Source organism: Geotrypetes seraphini, chromosome 2 (assembly GCF_902459505.1).
Source record: "Geotrypetes seraphini chromosome 2, aGeoSer1.1, whole genome shotgun sequence".
In the NCBI taxonomy this organism is placed as follows: Eukaryota; Metazoa; Chordata; class Amphibia; order Gymnophiona; family Dermophiidae; genus Geotrypetes; species Geotrypetes seraphini.
In genome coordinates this window covers 357,276,570-357,290,977 of record NC_047085.1, presented here as the reverse complement: position 1 = coordinate 357,290,977, position 14,408 = coordinate 357,276,570, and the positions used below count along the sequence as shown (strand labels likewise).

The following is a 14,408-nucleotide window of genomic DNA, read 5'->3' as shown; positions in this document are numbered from 1 at the left end:
ATGAAGAGAAACACGGCCTCCGCAAAATCAAAGCCGGAGGCCTGTATGGTGGCAAAAGGCCCCGCCGGGGCCGGCCCGAAACAATAAAGAAAACTCAATGAGTTTTTTTTTTTTGGAAAGTAAACGTAAAGGAATCCGAAGGGAAAAAATAGAAGAAAAATGAAAAATTACGCGAGCAGGAAGGCAGAAACTAGTTTTTCAACGGCCGTTGAAAACACATGCGTCTTCTTCGCTCCGCGGAAACGAAGAAACTGGGGACCACGCACTCCTCCGTCGGGCGGGAAGGCACTCGCGCATGCGAGGTGCGGCCAACTAGAACTTTCTAGTCGGTGACGTCACCCATGCGTTAAGAATATGCTGCCTGCTTGTCCTGGGATAATATTAGAATACTAGTCTTTAAGCCCGTTACATTAACGGGTGCTAGAACATATGTGTGTGTGTCTGTCTTTATTTCTCTCTCTCTCTCTCATTAGCCGCTTTCTTTCTGCCTTTCTTTTTCCTTGGCTGTCCATCACCACCCCTTCCCTGCTCCCCCTGTCCATTTTCCCTTCCTTTTACCTCCCCTGTGTCCACCACCACCCCTTCACTGCTCTCCTTATGCAGCAGCAGCCCTTCTCCCTTTGTTTTACCTCCCCCCTGACCAGCAGCACCTCTTTCCTTCTCCTCCTGTCCAACATCAGCATCTCTTTCCTTCTCCCCCTGTCCAGCAGTAGGCATCCCTTCCTTTTTTATCCCCCCTCTGGCACGTCCCTGATGACATCATCAGAGGCGGCAGAGCAAATCAGGGCAGTAGAAGGGCCCGAAGCAGCATGTGAAGACTGATGCACACGCTGCTGGAATCGCCATTCGGGCCCGTGGGAAGAGAAGGGGGTGGGTGTCAAAGGAGGAACGGAGATCGGCGGCGGGTGGCAGAAGGAACGGAGAACGTCGTCTGGCTGTGGTCTGGCTTGTGGAGAGCAGGGAGGCTGTGGGGAAGAGAAGGGGGTGGGTGGCAAAGGAGGAACTGAGATCGGCGGCGGCGGCAGGAGAAACGGAGATCGTCGTCTGGCTGCGGTCGAGCTTGTGTAGAGCAGGGAGGCTGTGACGTACTAAGCGAGCAGGTGGTGACGCATGCGCAATCGTGTTTCCGCGACGGATCAGGGAACACGATTTTTTTAGTGCGCATGCACGGCCTATCATTTTATTATATTAGATGGAGATAAACCTCCGTGAGATACAAGGACATTAGAAACTCCCCAGGAAGAGACAGCAGCAATGACTGTGCCTCAGATGCTTCCAAATCCAACTCCAGACCAAAAAATCTTCGGGCTGACAATCAAGACTGACCCTGTCGAAGACCTCCACCCCAATGGATCCTTGCAGCACAATGGGGGTGGGCAAACTACACAGCTGGCACCATGATATCTTATACAGGGCACCCACACACAGCCTGTGCTCAAGCCACTGAAAAAGTTAGAAGGCAAGCCAGCTCCCAGAGGAATAGACCCCGAGCCCATAAGTCTCACAACAGGCTGGTTCCCCAGGTCCACTCAAACGCTTGCCCTGCAGACCTGCAATCTAGTTCAGCAGAACCTGTTTCTTTCCTAGGCAGAGGATCTCCAAAAGGGTCTCAGGGCTTCAAAGCTTTAGAAAAATGAACTTAAGGAAAAGTAAGCAGAGCAGAACCTCTGTACAGTACAGTTCACTTACAGAAGAAAAACTGGAAGGGGGCCTATGTAGGAGGTGCTCAAAACTGTAAGCATTCACACTGCTGCAAGTCCAGTTCACAGGAATGAATTGATCACCATATGTACAGACTCTTGAGTAGATGTAACAAATGTTACAGGCTACATTTCATGTGCATTACTTTAAATAAATCGACACAGGGAAGGAAATTAAAAGTCCACTTTAATTCTGTCAAATTGTTTTTATGTTGGATATTTTCCATGAAGCATTTGTAACACAGCAGGCTACAATAACTTTGGGATAAAAGGCAACTGGTAAACTGTCCAATACAAGATTCCAAACAGTTTCTACTGGCCCCTACCCAGACATATCCCAGATAAAGTCTTTGATCAAAAAGATTGATAAATCAGCCTGCTTATTTTATGCATATTAAAAGGAAACTAAATGGACCTTTTCTATTTGTCTATTTTTGTTTTATACAAAAAGGCTACACAATGTTACACTTTATCCAGAATACAATTAAGTGTGATTATGAATTAGTGTTCTACACCATTACTTGATCCTTAAAAATTAGAAAATGCTGTAGCAATATTCACTATAACTTAACACTACGAGAGACTTAAAACAATTACTGCAAAAAAGTATCTAAATACTATCAAAAGCAAGCTAGATCAGTACCATTACAGAGATAAAATTAAACAAGCAAGGCCAGGGTTTGATAAATTCCATCTTGCCATTCATTCTTGTGCATTCTTTAAAAAGTCACTTCCAAATTCATTTGTATTGTTACTCCTCAAACAAAAAGGACCAGAACAAAGCATTCTTTCACTGTTCCCACAGGAAACTCAACTTGGTTAGTGTCAGGCACTTTCTGAGGTACTGGCCCATCCCCCAAGCCCTCTCAGCAACTCTACAGGCCAATCACAATGCAAACTCAGACGAGACAGCTGCAAAGAGAGAAAGAGAACATTTACCTGCTTATTTCCAATTCTGAAAAAATATAAAGCTCATTTTGTTAAAAACAGTACATTTTTTTGTTTGCAACATATGCATACTAACCAAACAGCTTTACAAGTAACATTTTAAGTTACTTGAGAATACACAGACTACTCTGCTCAATGTGAATTTTATTCTTGAAACTTACCTTAAAAAAGTGATAATGTATTTACAGGTCAGTATCAAACCACGCCAACTGATTACTGTCACCAGGTGGTAGCCCATCCATAAGGTCCTGAGCATGTCCCAAATCTGGCAGGCCATCCACTGGGTATTCAGCACCAGGGTGGTGGCTGCCCATTTCATGCTCCATCATTGGGTCCATACCCATGGCATCTTGACCATATCCACCAGAATGGAAGGAACGGTAATTAGGATCTAGAAGAGTTAACAACAGCAGAAAAAGGGACAAAAAAAATCATGTTAACGGACATTAGATTCATCAAAAAACAGCAAATAGTATTTGAGAACACTGACTGATTGTAGTTCAGCCAAGATGAATACAGAGTAATCATAGTAGCCAACTTTTCAAAACGACTGGAAGTGCTCAACTTGGCACAAATTAATTACAAAGTCCATATAAAAGAAATTAAAGCATGGTAGATCATGAACACAACTGATCAGGCTGTCCTTAAATGAAGAGCACAGCAGGTAGAGCCACACAGGGAAAACTTGTGGCTAAAAGAAATGCTGGTCCCACCACTCTCTCCCTTCTCAACCCCAACTCATCGCCAGTTTGCCATTTACACCCAGCTCATCTCCCAGCCAGTCCTCAATATTCTCTCCTCATATTTTCTTCTCTCAAACCATCCCCACTTCTTTCTCTGTCTTGATGTCATCTTTCTCCTATCATCTTATTCTGTTTTTCTCTCACTTCTTTCTCCCAATTGAACTTTGGCTTTTGTTTTGAGGGTTACAGAAGATAAAAAGGGGGGGGGGGGAAGAGGAACGGGACAACAGAGAAGGAAGACTGTTTCAATTTCAGAACCAGAAATAAATGAGGAAACACTGGTTGTTAAACTATCTTCTTAAAATCTGACTGCAGCTGAAATAAATGTTTTATCACTTGGGTTATCGTTTGTTCCTTCTCAATATTTCAACGAGTTCCAATTCCAGAAGGATTTTGAAAAATTCATTAGATCCCTCCAATTAAAAATCTTTAAGAGATCCTCCGCTTCAGATTGCTCTTTGATTTTCAATAAATCAAATTGGAGTCCACCAGGGGCCATTGATCCGGTTTTGTCTGTATTTAAACAAGCTGTTCTACAAGTTGGATGTTCGAAATTTACTCATTTCAATAATTTAAATAAAATTGAAAGATGCCAAATTACAATTAAAGAACAATTCTGAAATAGTCATCAAAAAGGTAGATAAAGGTGTGCATCTCTGAAGCTCATAAGCAATTGCATGATACCACAGTATATAAAAAAATTTCTTTAGACCCCACTGCAAGGTTGAAATCACAGATATTGAAAATCACTGAACTGGGTCTTGCAAGTGGATCTTTAACAAAACGTGAATTCAAAATTTTGAATTTAACTTATCCTGTTACGCCAGTATTTTATATGCTACCAAAAACACACAATGATCCAGTGGCTATATTTCAGAACCTTTGTTAATATATGTTGATGCCTTTTTAAGAGAATTTATGGTTATCATCCAATATATAAAACACACTTTTTGACCATTTTACAGGATGTTGTTTTCAAGAGAAACATTTGATTGTTACATCAGATGTTAAAGTTCTATACATTTTGATTCCCCAAGATGATGTATTAAGTTTGATATGTAAGTTTTGGAGAGTTGAATTAGACCTCAACTGGTGCCCACATATTTCATAGTTCATTTAGCTTTTATTTTTTGGAGAATCTTTATGTACAACTTCCAAGGGAAACTACATAAAAACCTCTTTTAAAGATCCCCCAAAATCGTAGATGTAAGTTGGTCAGCTTGTACTCTCAGAAACATGCGATGACAGGAAAACATTGCAGACAGAGGTGAAACTGCTTACAGGGAGATTAGATTCGGTGTTTCAATTTGCTGGAAACCTGGACTTTGAATCTTCTGACTGACCCACCAGCCTGACATCCATCCTTGGAGATGCCGCATAACATGCCTGGCAGAGGAATGCAGTCTGGCCCCGATCCTAGGCTCGCCTCCACAGAACCACACAGCCTGCACTCGACCCACTAAAAGACGAACTTGGGGTGAACTAGCTCCCAAGGGAATGGTCCCTGAGCCCTGATCTGATGTGCAGGTTGTCCAGAGGGCTTACTAACAAGCAAGAAACTCTCCAGAAGCAGACTTTTCCTAACGGTCTGCGATCTCCCGCAGTTGGAGCCTACACAGCACGAGGGCAAAAAACGCGAGCACAAAGACTGAAATTACAAAAAATACCTTACATGAACTTACAGCCTGGCTTGTAGGAAGGAAAACTGATGTTCACAGGAGTGATGAGGTAAGAGGGGGAGGGGTTTAAGCATTTGAAGTTTGAGGCTTCCAATAAAGTCCTGGTGAGTAGATGAAAATGACCCACTGGTCCTGGATTAAAGTGGGATTGTAAAGCACAGTTACTTACCGTAACAGGTGTTATCCAGGGACAGCAGGCAGATATTCTCACATGTGGGTGACGTCATCCACGGAGCCCCAGCGCGGACAGCTTTTCAAGCAAACTTGATTGAAGTTTCAAGTTTGCACACTGCACCACGCATGTGTGTGCCTTCCTGATCCACTAGAGGGCGCATACCCTCCTCATGGTCCTCAGTTCAGATAGCTAGCAAAGAAGCCAACCTCGGGGAGGCGGGCGGGTTGTGAGAATATCTGCCTGCTGTCCCTGGATAACACCTGTTACGGTAAGTAACTGTGCTTTATCCCAGGACAAGCAGGCAGCATATTCTCACATGTGGGTGACCTCCAAGCTAACCAAAAAAGGGATGGAGGGAAGTTGGCAATTCAAGAAAACAGATTACTCAAAACCGACTGGCCAAACCGGCCATCGCTCCTGGACAGAGTATCCAGGCAGTAGTGGGAGGTGAAAATATGAACCGAAGACCAAGGGGCAGCCTTGCAAATCTCCTCGATAGGCGTCGACCTGAGGAAAGCTACAGAAGCCGCCATCGCTCGGACATATGTCCCGCAACTTGACCATGCAGCTCGAGACCAGCCTGAGCGTAGCAAAAGGAAATACAAGCAGCCAACCAGTAGGACAAGTTGCGCTTGGAACTGGGCGTCCCAACCGATTAGGGTCGAGGGACAAAAACAATTGAGGAACCGTCTGAGGAGACTGAGCGCGTTGAAGATAAAAAGACAACGCCCTCTTACAGTCAAGTGTGTAAAGCGCCACCTCGCCCGGAGGCGAGTGGGGCTACAGGAAAGAGACCAGAAGAACAATGAAATGAGGGAGCGGAAAGTCCGAAACCACCTTGGGCAAGAACTGGGGTTGAGTACACAGAACCACCGTGCATGAAAAAATACAGGAAAAGACGGGTCCGCAAGCAAAGCTTGTAGCTCACTGACTCGCGAGCAGACGTGAGAGCAACCAGGAATACCACCTGCCTGGTGAAATAATTCAAAGAGCTCTAGCAATGGAATCAATAGAGGTAGCACCCATTAAGTCAGGACACACAAAGATCCCAAACCACCGGAGCGGAGCGGAGGATGTACATTGAAGAGATCCTTCATAAAGCGGGGAACCGTCGGATGGACGGAGAGCAGCGTCCCATCAAGCGGCCGATGACCGGCAGCAAAAGCACAGAGGTGGGCTCGAATAGATGTCAATTCGAGACCAGACCGAGACAAGAGAAACAGATAAACCAGCACTGAAGGCAAGGAGACAGAGAGCGGATCCATGCGGTGCTCAGCACACCACGCAGCAAATCAGGACCATTTCTGGGAATAGCATTGCCGAGTGGAGATCTTTCGAGAGGCCTCGAAAACACCCCCACCGACTTGAAACAGAAGGAGGGAGGCACGTTGCGAGGAACGAAGCTGATAAGAGTAGAGACTGCAGAATGGAATGCAATAGAAACCTCAACTCTGAGACAGCAGAGAAGTGAGCAGAGGTAGGAACAGAGGCTCCCTGACATGCTGGAGGAGCCGGGAGAACCGCAGCTGCCAGGGCCACCGAGGAGCCATCAAGATCATGGTGGCGCAGACCGACAGGAGGAGTAACAAAGTAAGGGAAGGGAACCCATAGAGGAACCTGCCCATCCAATCGAGAAGGAAAGCATCCACCTCGATGCGAACCCTGGGAGAACATCCTCGAGCAAGATCGAGGCAACCAGTGAGTGAGGGGCAAAGCGAACAGAACTACCTGTGGGGTTCCCCACCAGGCAACCACATGCCGCAGAGTCTGAGAATGGAGCGACCATTCATGCGGCTAAAAAGGGGTGACGCAACGTGTCCACCAGACAATGCTGCACGCCCCGAAAACACACCGCCCAAAGAAAGAAGTAGCGGGGTGACGCCCCCTGCCAAAGACGAAGGGCTCGCCTGCAAAGTAACAGGGAACCTTGTCCACCCTGGCTTGGTCACAGGATACATTGCCCCCGGGATGACGGGACTCACCAGGACCCCGCAATCCATCGACCAATAACGAAAATCCTTCCCGGCATTGAAAATGGCCCGGAGCTGCAGCAGATTGATGCGGCTGCGACGGTCCGCACCCGACCAAAGAATCCGATCCAAGCGCTGGGAAGCGGGATCCCTATCCTGCCATCACTGAAATGCTCGGGTGCAGTGGGGAACACGAAGAGGAAACCAGGCGAACATCGGGACATGAACCGTGGAGACCCAAGATCCCAAAGCATCAGCTCGGCCGAGGTCGAAAACCGCTGAGTCACCAGCTGACTCAGGCGCAGACAGGCGGCCTGCCGAGGCAGCGGCCGAAAAGACCGGAGGCGGACCGAGGACAGAGGGACCATCGTCCGGTATAAACAGACAAGACCCTCTCCATGAGGTCGAGACAAGAAGGAGCGCAGACAAACTGGGTCCAGGTCCGCCCAGACGGACTCCTGACCGGGGCGGACAGAGACTGAAACGCTCCCAGATCAGAAACTAGTGCAGGTCCCGAAGGGCCCGGACCAGACGTAGCCCGGAGGATGGGAAAGCCCAACCGACAGAGGCGAGGCTAAACTCCCAGTGCGGAGACACGGTGACACCCCTCCCGAAGGGAGGGGAGGAATCCCCAGAAGAGAGCAGCCCGGAGGCTATGCGAGAATAGTCCAAAAGACGGCCAGGAGTCGCCGAAGCCGGCTGGACCCCAACCCGAAGCCGCTGCAGCTATAGCGACTGCCTCGCAGGAGGCCGAGATAACCCAAGAAAGGTATCCGGAGGGCCCCTCCGGAGAAAGAGTCAAAACCACCAAGGAAGAAGGGATTCAGCTGAAGGCGTCCCGATAGGCGAAGGACCGGTCGCGGTCTGAAAGGTGGTTAGTGGCTTCGGCAAGAGAGGCCTCAAGGAACGCAGTACTCACGCAAGGAAGGGTGGTGAGACGAACCTGGAGGGTCCACAGCTCCACTCTGCCCCAAGCGAGATGACGCATGGCGGGAGCAATAGAGCGGGAGCAGGGAGAGAGTCTCCACCCGGAAACCAAACTCCGCACCACAACCAAATAGGAGCCGGAGACGCCGAGGGACAGAGCCACAGACGAAGTCGAGGCACGAAGCCCCTGTCGAAACCGGGGCGCAACCCCGCAGTCGACGCCGAGGCCCAAAACCCCAGTCGACTCCGAGGCACAAGGCCACAGTCAACCCAAGGCACAAAGCCCCAAGCGACGCCCAGTCACAAAGCTTCAGTTAACGGCGAGGCACGAAGCCTCGGTCGCCAGCCGACGATGAGGCCCCCCAGCCTCAGTCGACGCCGAAGCACAAGCATCAGGCGACGCGGAGCAATCGGCTCAGCCGACGTCGAAGGTACAAAGCATCCATCGATGCCGAGACACCAAGCCCCGGTTGACATCGAGGCAGCAAACCTCAGCCGCAGTCGACATCAAGGCACAAAGCCTCAGACGATGTCGAGGCACAAGTCTCAGGAGACGTCGCGCCGGCGCCCAAGCCTCCGACGCCGCCGAGATACAAAGCCTCAGACGATATCGAGGCCCCAAGCCTCAGACGACTTCGAGGCACCAAGCCTCAGTCGACGCCGAGGCACCAAGCCTCAGTCGACGCCGAGGCACCAAGCCTCAGTCGACGCCGAGGCACCCAGCCTCAGACGACGTCGAGGCACCCAGCCTCAGACGACTTCGAGGCACCAAGCCTCCGACGACGCCGAGGCACCCAGCCTCAGTCGACGTCGTCGAGGCACCCAGCCTCAGTCGACGGTGAGGCACAAGCCTCAGGCAACGTCGAGGCAGAAAGCCTCAGTCGACGGCGAGGCACAAAGCCTCAGTCGACCTCGAGGCACAAGCCTCAGGCGACGACGAGGCACAAAGCCTCAGGCGACGACGAGGCACAAAGCCTCAGTCGACGGCGAGGCACAAAGCCTCAGTCGACCTCGAGGCACAAGCCTCAGGCGACGACGAGGCACAAAGCCTCAGTCGACCTCGAGGCACAAGCCTCAGGCGACGTCGAGGCAGAAAGCCTCAGTCGACGGCGAGGCACAAAGCCTCAGTCGACCTCGAGGCACAAGCCTCAGGCAACGACGAGGCACAAGCCTCCGGCGACGTCAAGGCAGAAAGCCTCAGTCGACGTCGAGGCACAAAGCCTCAGACGACGTCGAGGCACAAAGCCTCAGTCGACGTCGAGGCAGAAGACTCAGCCGATGTCGAGGCACAAAGCCCCGGTCGACGTCGCGGCACAAAGCCTCCGTCGACGTCGAGGCACAAAGCCCCCGTCGACATCCAGGCACAAAGCCGCCGTCGACGTCCAGGCACAAAGCCTCAGATGACGTCGAGGCACAAAGCCTCAGTCGACGTCGAGGCAGAAAGACTCAGTCGGCGTCGAGGCACAAAGCCCCCGTCGACGTCGAGGCACAAAGCCCCAGTCGACGTCGAGGCAAAAAACCTCAGCCGACGCCGAGGCACGAAGCTTCAGCCGACGTCGAGGCACGAAGCCTCCGTCGACGTCGAGGCACGAAGCCTCCGTCGACGTCGAGGCACGAAGCCTCCGTCGACGTCGAGGCACGAAGCCTCCGTCGACGTCGAGGCACGAAGCCTCCGTCGACGTCGAGGCACGAAGCCTCCGTCGACGTCGAGGCACGAAGCCTCCGTCGACGTCGAGGCACGAAGCCTCCGTCGACGTCGAGGCACGAAGCCTCCGTCGACGTCGAGGCACGAAGCCTCCGTCGACGTCGACGCACCAAGCCTCCGTCGACGCACCAAGCCTCCGTCGACGTCGAGGCACGAAGCCTCCGTCGACGTCGAGGCACCAAGCCTCCGTCGACGTCGAGGCACCAAGCCTCCGTCGACGTCGAGGCACAAAGCCTCCGTCGACGTCGAGGCACCAAGCCTCGGTCGACGTCGAGGCACCAAACCTCAGTCGACGTCGAGGCACAAAGCCTCCGTCGACGAACGCAGCCTCAGTCGACGTCGAGGCACGAAGCCCCAGTCGACGTCGAGGCACACCGAAGTCGAGGTTCAGAAGTCGGCACCGTACCAATGAAACTGGTAAGAAAGGTGCAGCAGTACGCTCCATAAGGGCAACCTCGTGAAGAGTATTCCCATGAAAGGAGGCACGCATCGGAGGTCTCGTCGAGGCGGGCACGATCGCACTCGATGCCTGGAATGCCTGAGACTCAGCCGGTGGCGTTACCAAGGTAACGCACCTAGAAGAAGGAAAGAAAGAAAAACTTACCGGGGATCGAAGCTGCACAGTCCGATTCCAATGAAGGAAGAGGGTCCCGGCCATTCTGCTCACACAAGGTGAGCCCAGAGAGAGGCCAGGGAAGAAGAAAATACAGCTGCAGGCAAATGAGGCCTAGCCGCATGGCTGAGGCCCCAGAAAGGCCTGCCGGAGGAAAAACACAATAAAAAGTCCTTTTTTTTTTTTTTTTTTTTTTTTGAAACAAAGAAATACACGATCAATTAACAAACGCACAGCGACTCCTTAACAAAATAAAGAAGCCGCGGTGCCAGAAAGGCACTTAGAAGAACGCAGAGAAGAGAGACAGGGTCTTTCTGGCTCAGCGGAAAACTAAGAACTGAGGAGGGTATGCGCCCTCTAGTGGATCAGGAAGGCACACACATGCGTGGTGCAGTGTGCAAACTTGAAACTTCAATCAAGTTTGCTTGAAAAGCTGTCCGCGCTGGGGCTCCGTGGATGACGTCACCCACATGTGAGAATATGCTGCCTGCTTGTCCTGGGATAAAAGTATTATACTTACATAGTATTGATATCTGTTTGAAGCACTTTTGGTGAAGGCAGAATTATGAGGTTTTTTGACCAATAATAGTACATTTTGCCCCAATGAATGTGTCTTCAAAATACTAACACACTGGGGTATTTGAGGTCTTTCCACATTATTATAAATTTGATGTCTGTAAAAAATTATACTGTTCAATTTTTGTTTTTTCTTCCTCCTATCATCTTATTCTGTTTTTCTCTCACTTTCTTCAAATGCTTTTTGACTTTTGTTTTGAAAGTAGAATGCTTAGTGCCCCCTTCGGTTATCTACACTACTCCCCTATGGTTACTCTCCAGCCCACTCCGAAAGGAAAAATGGTGCGCATGTTCTCCGACAATACTATATGGTGGTGGCGTATGTTGTTCATCAAGGGGGCAGAAGAAGCACTCTCTTGGGCCAGGAGGCTCGCATGCTGCTCCGCTGGGCACTTCAGCAGATATCAGAGATCTGAACCTTCCAGCTCCCATGCCCTGGCATTCTCTGCAGGTGCTGGGGTCCATGGCAGTCTCCTTGGAAGCGGTCCCCTGGGCCAGTGCGCACATGTGCCCTCTACAGGAATCACTCCTTTTTCGGTGGTCTCCATAACCTCATTCCCTTTAGATGCCGCTCCCCTGGGTGGAACCAGTATGCAGAAGTCTGCACTGGTGGCTTCAGGAGGAGGCTCTCCACCAGGGCAAGCTTTTTCGGATCTTAGAGTGGTTAAATCTTATGATGGAAGTCAGCCTGTTGGGTTGAGGGGCTTACTGCAGGGACTGCTCTATTCAGGGGCCGTGGGATCCTTGTCAGAGGTGGTGTTTGATCAATCGTTTGGAGCTTCAGGCAATTCGATGTTACAACAGCGGTACAACATCGCAGGAAAGCTGCTTGAATTTTAATCATAAAACGTTGCATGGAGCAAGGAATCTTGCTTCTACTGGAATGGCAAATGTTATGGCTCTACAAAAGCTGTTTAACAGTAGACCACTTATCTGAAAAGGTCAGTTCACGGCTCCAACACAGTCTGTGTTTCGCTAAGCTACATCAGGAAGCCGGAAGGATAAGCTTTTTATATTGATTTTATTTGCAGTGTGCAGTTCCTAAGAAGAACAAAAATGTGCTATGAAAATTGTTTAAATATATGGTTGTTACATATTTATAATGAATTTTGTTTCTTAACTATGAGCACAATTTTCATAGCACGAATCAAGCGAATTTCCCTTACTTTCTATGTGGAAACTCGCTTTGATATATGAGTAACTTGGTTTACAAGCATGCTTTTGGAACAAATTATGCTCGTAAACCAAGGTTCCACTGTACTATCTTATTAATTTAAAAAAAAAACAAACTCGTGTTCAGAACTGTCAAACATGGCATTAGCTTGCCTAGTTCAACAACTTTTTAAATGAACAGTTTGTATCAAGGTAATAAATATTTTAACACAATTGAAGCTGTACCACCATCCTGACGATATCCAAGTGGCTCGCCCTGGGCACCAATGTCCAGTCCAAGATCCCCGGTCTATAAGGAAACAAAATGAAACACAACATTGACATCTGCAATTACAGCTCTATTCTAAATATTTTCACAATTCACTGTTCAAAAATCAGTTCTGATATGATGGAATATGCAATGTTAGTTTAAGCATATCCCATCATATCAAAATCCAGATGTATTCCCAAGGAGTTCTGCCTCATGTGCTGTGTGCTAACTCCAAGGGTAGGAGTAAATTAAAACTGATCCAACTGAAAACGACTAATTTTCAAATTACATTAATCTCACAATTAAGAGTACAATGGCTGATTAAATAAAACTATAGTAATCATCATAAAAAGTAAGGACCTACCTCATTCCAAGCCATTGGTTCGGTTCTGAAAAGAGAGCTAGTCAGTTCTACTGAGAGACGCTTCTTATAGTCTTGTGGCTTGTCTTCGGACATACGAAACAGTACTGCAGCTGCATACGTTGCTATAAAGTAAGAAAAGATGATTTCAGGGATAGCATATGTAGCTCTCTCAAAAAAATTAGTGTGGAACTAAGTAAAAACTCCATATAGTGATGGAATTTGAGCTCAAATGTTGCAAAAGTATTACAGATTTCATTGGACAGTTAAAAATCTTTTAGCAGATAGCCTCAAACTCATGTTTAAAGCAGCATTTTGAAGCTGAAAAATATTTTGAAAAAACTAAAGAGGAAAGTGGTTATCTTGAACAGTCATACTCCAATAAAGAGATTATATGTACCCTGGTAAACTCCTTCCCAGTAGATAGGCGAGACATTCTAAACAGATGGGTTATGTCAGTGTTCTCCCCAGAAATTTTTTCCAGCCGGGTGGCATGAAAAAGTAGCCGGGCGGGGTGGGAAAATTTGGTAGTGGGGAAAATGAAGGGCTCCTTTTACAAAGGTGTGTTAGGGCCTTAATGCACGGAATAGCGTGCGCTAAAATGCCCCGTGTGCTAGTCGCTACCACCTCCTCTTGAGCAGGTGGTAGTTTTTCAGGTAGCGCGCGCTAATCCGGTGCGTGCGCTAAAAACGCTAGCGTACCTTTGTAAAATGAGCCCTAAATATGTACTATTTTTATTAGTTAATTATTGTTTTCCGATGCTCAATATGACTTCCTTTAAGGTTTGACACTTGTGCCAGAATATTTTTACTAAATTTAAGAAGTATCCAATTCTAGAAATGAATAATTAGATATGCACCCTCTTTCAAATGGTATAGAGCAGGGGTGCCCACACTTTTTGGGCTTGCGAGCTACTTTTTAAATGACCAAGTCAAAATGATCTACCAACAATAAAATAAAAAAAACCCACAAAGCACACTGTATGCATAGAAAATGTTAATCATCATTCCTATTCCAGGGTTTTTCAAAGAGGTCAAAGCAGATGACTCTAAGCACTATCACCTCAGTAACAACCATACAAAAATAGACAAATATACCCCCTCTCTTTTTACTAAACCACGATAGCAGTTTTTAGCGCAGGGAGCTGCGCTGAATGCCCAGCGCTGCTCTCGACACTCATAGGCTCCCTGCGCTAAAAACCTCTATTGCGGTTTAGTAAAAAGGGACCTTAGTGTAAAATATAGACAGCAGATATAAATTCAGACACATTTTGATCACTAAATTTAAAATAAAATCATTTTCCCTACCTTGTCTGGTGATTTCATGAGTCTCTGGTTGCACTTTCTTCTTCTGACTGTGCATACAATCTTTCTTCCCTTCTTTTAGCCTGTATGCTTCTTCTCCTCCAGACCTCATTCCTTCCCCCCAACTTTTCCTTCCTCTTCCCTGCCCTTTCTTTCTCTCTGCCTCCCTTTCTTTTTTTTCTGTTTCTCTTCTTTCCTTCTTTCTCCCTGCCCTCCCCCAAGCCACTGCCACTGCCATTACCATCGGGGACCAGGACCCAAACGCCACCAATAACAGGCCCCAA

At 48.4% G+C, this 14,408-nt stretch overlaps 1 protein-coding gene across 4 annotated transcripts in view; it reads right to left on the bottom strand.

The window, feature by feature from the left end:
• Window positions 1-1,869: 1,869 nt before the first annotated feature.
• CTNNB1 (catenin beta 1) overlaps window positions 1,870-14,408 on the bottom strand; it is a 224,098-nt gene continuing 211,559 nt past the window's right edge. For all 4 annotated transcript variants that reach the window (XM_033930447.1, XM_033930448.1, XM_033930446.1 and 1 more), the window contains 4 exons: window positions 12,824-12,945; window positions 12,435-12,498; window positions 2,810-3,039; window positions 1,870-2,612 (listed from right to left, as the gene is read on the bottom strand). In XM_033930447.1, the coding sequence (XP_033786338.1) occupies window positions 2,831-3,039; window positions 12,435-12,498; window positions 12,824-12,945 (395 nt within the window). In that variant the 3' untranslated portion in view covers window positions 1,870-2,612; window positions 2,810-2,830. The remainder of the gene's footprint in view (window positions 2,613-2,809; window positions 3,040-12,434; window positions 12,499-12,823; window positions 12,946-14,408) is intronic.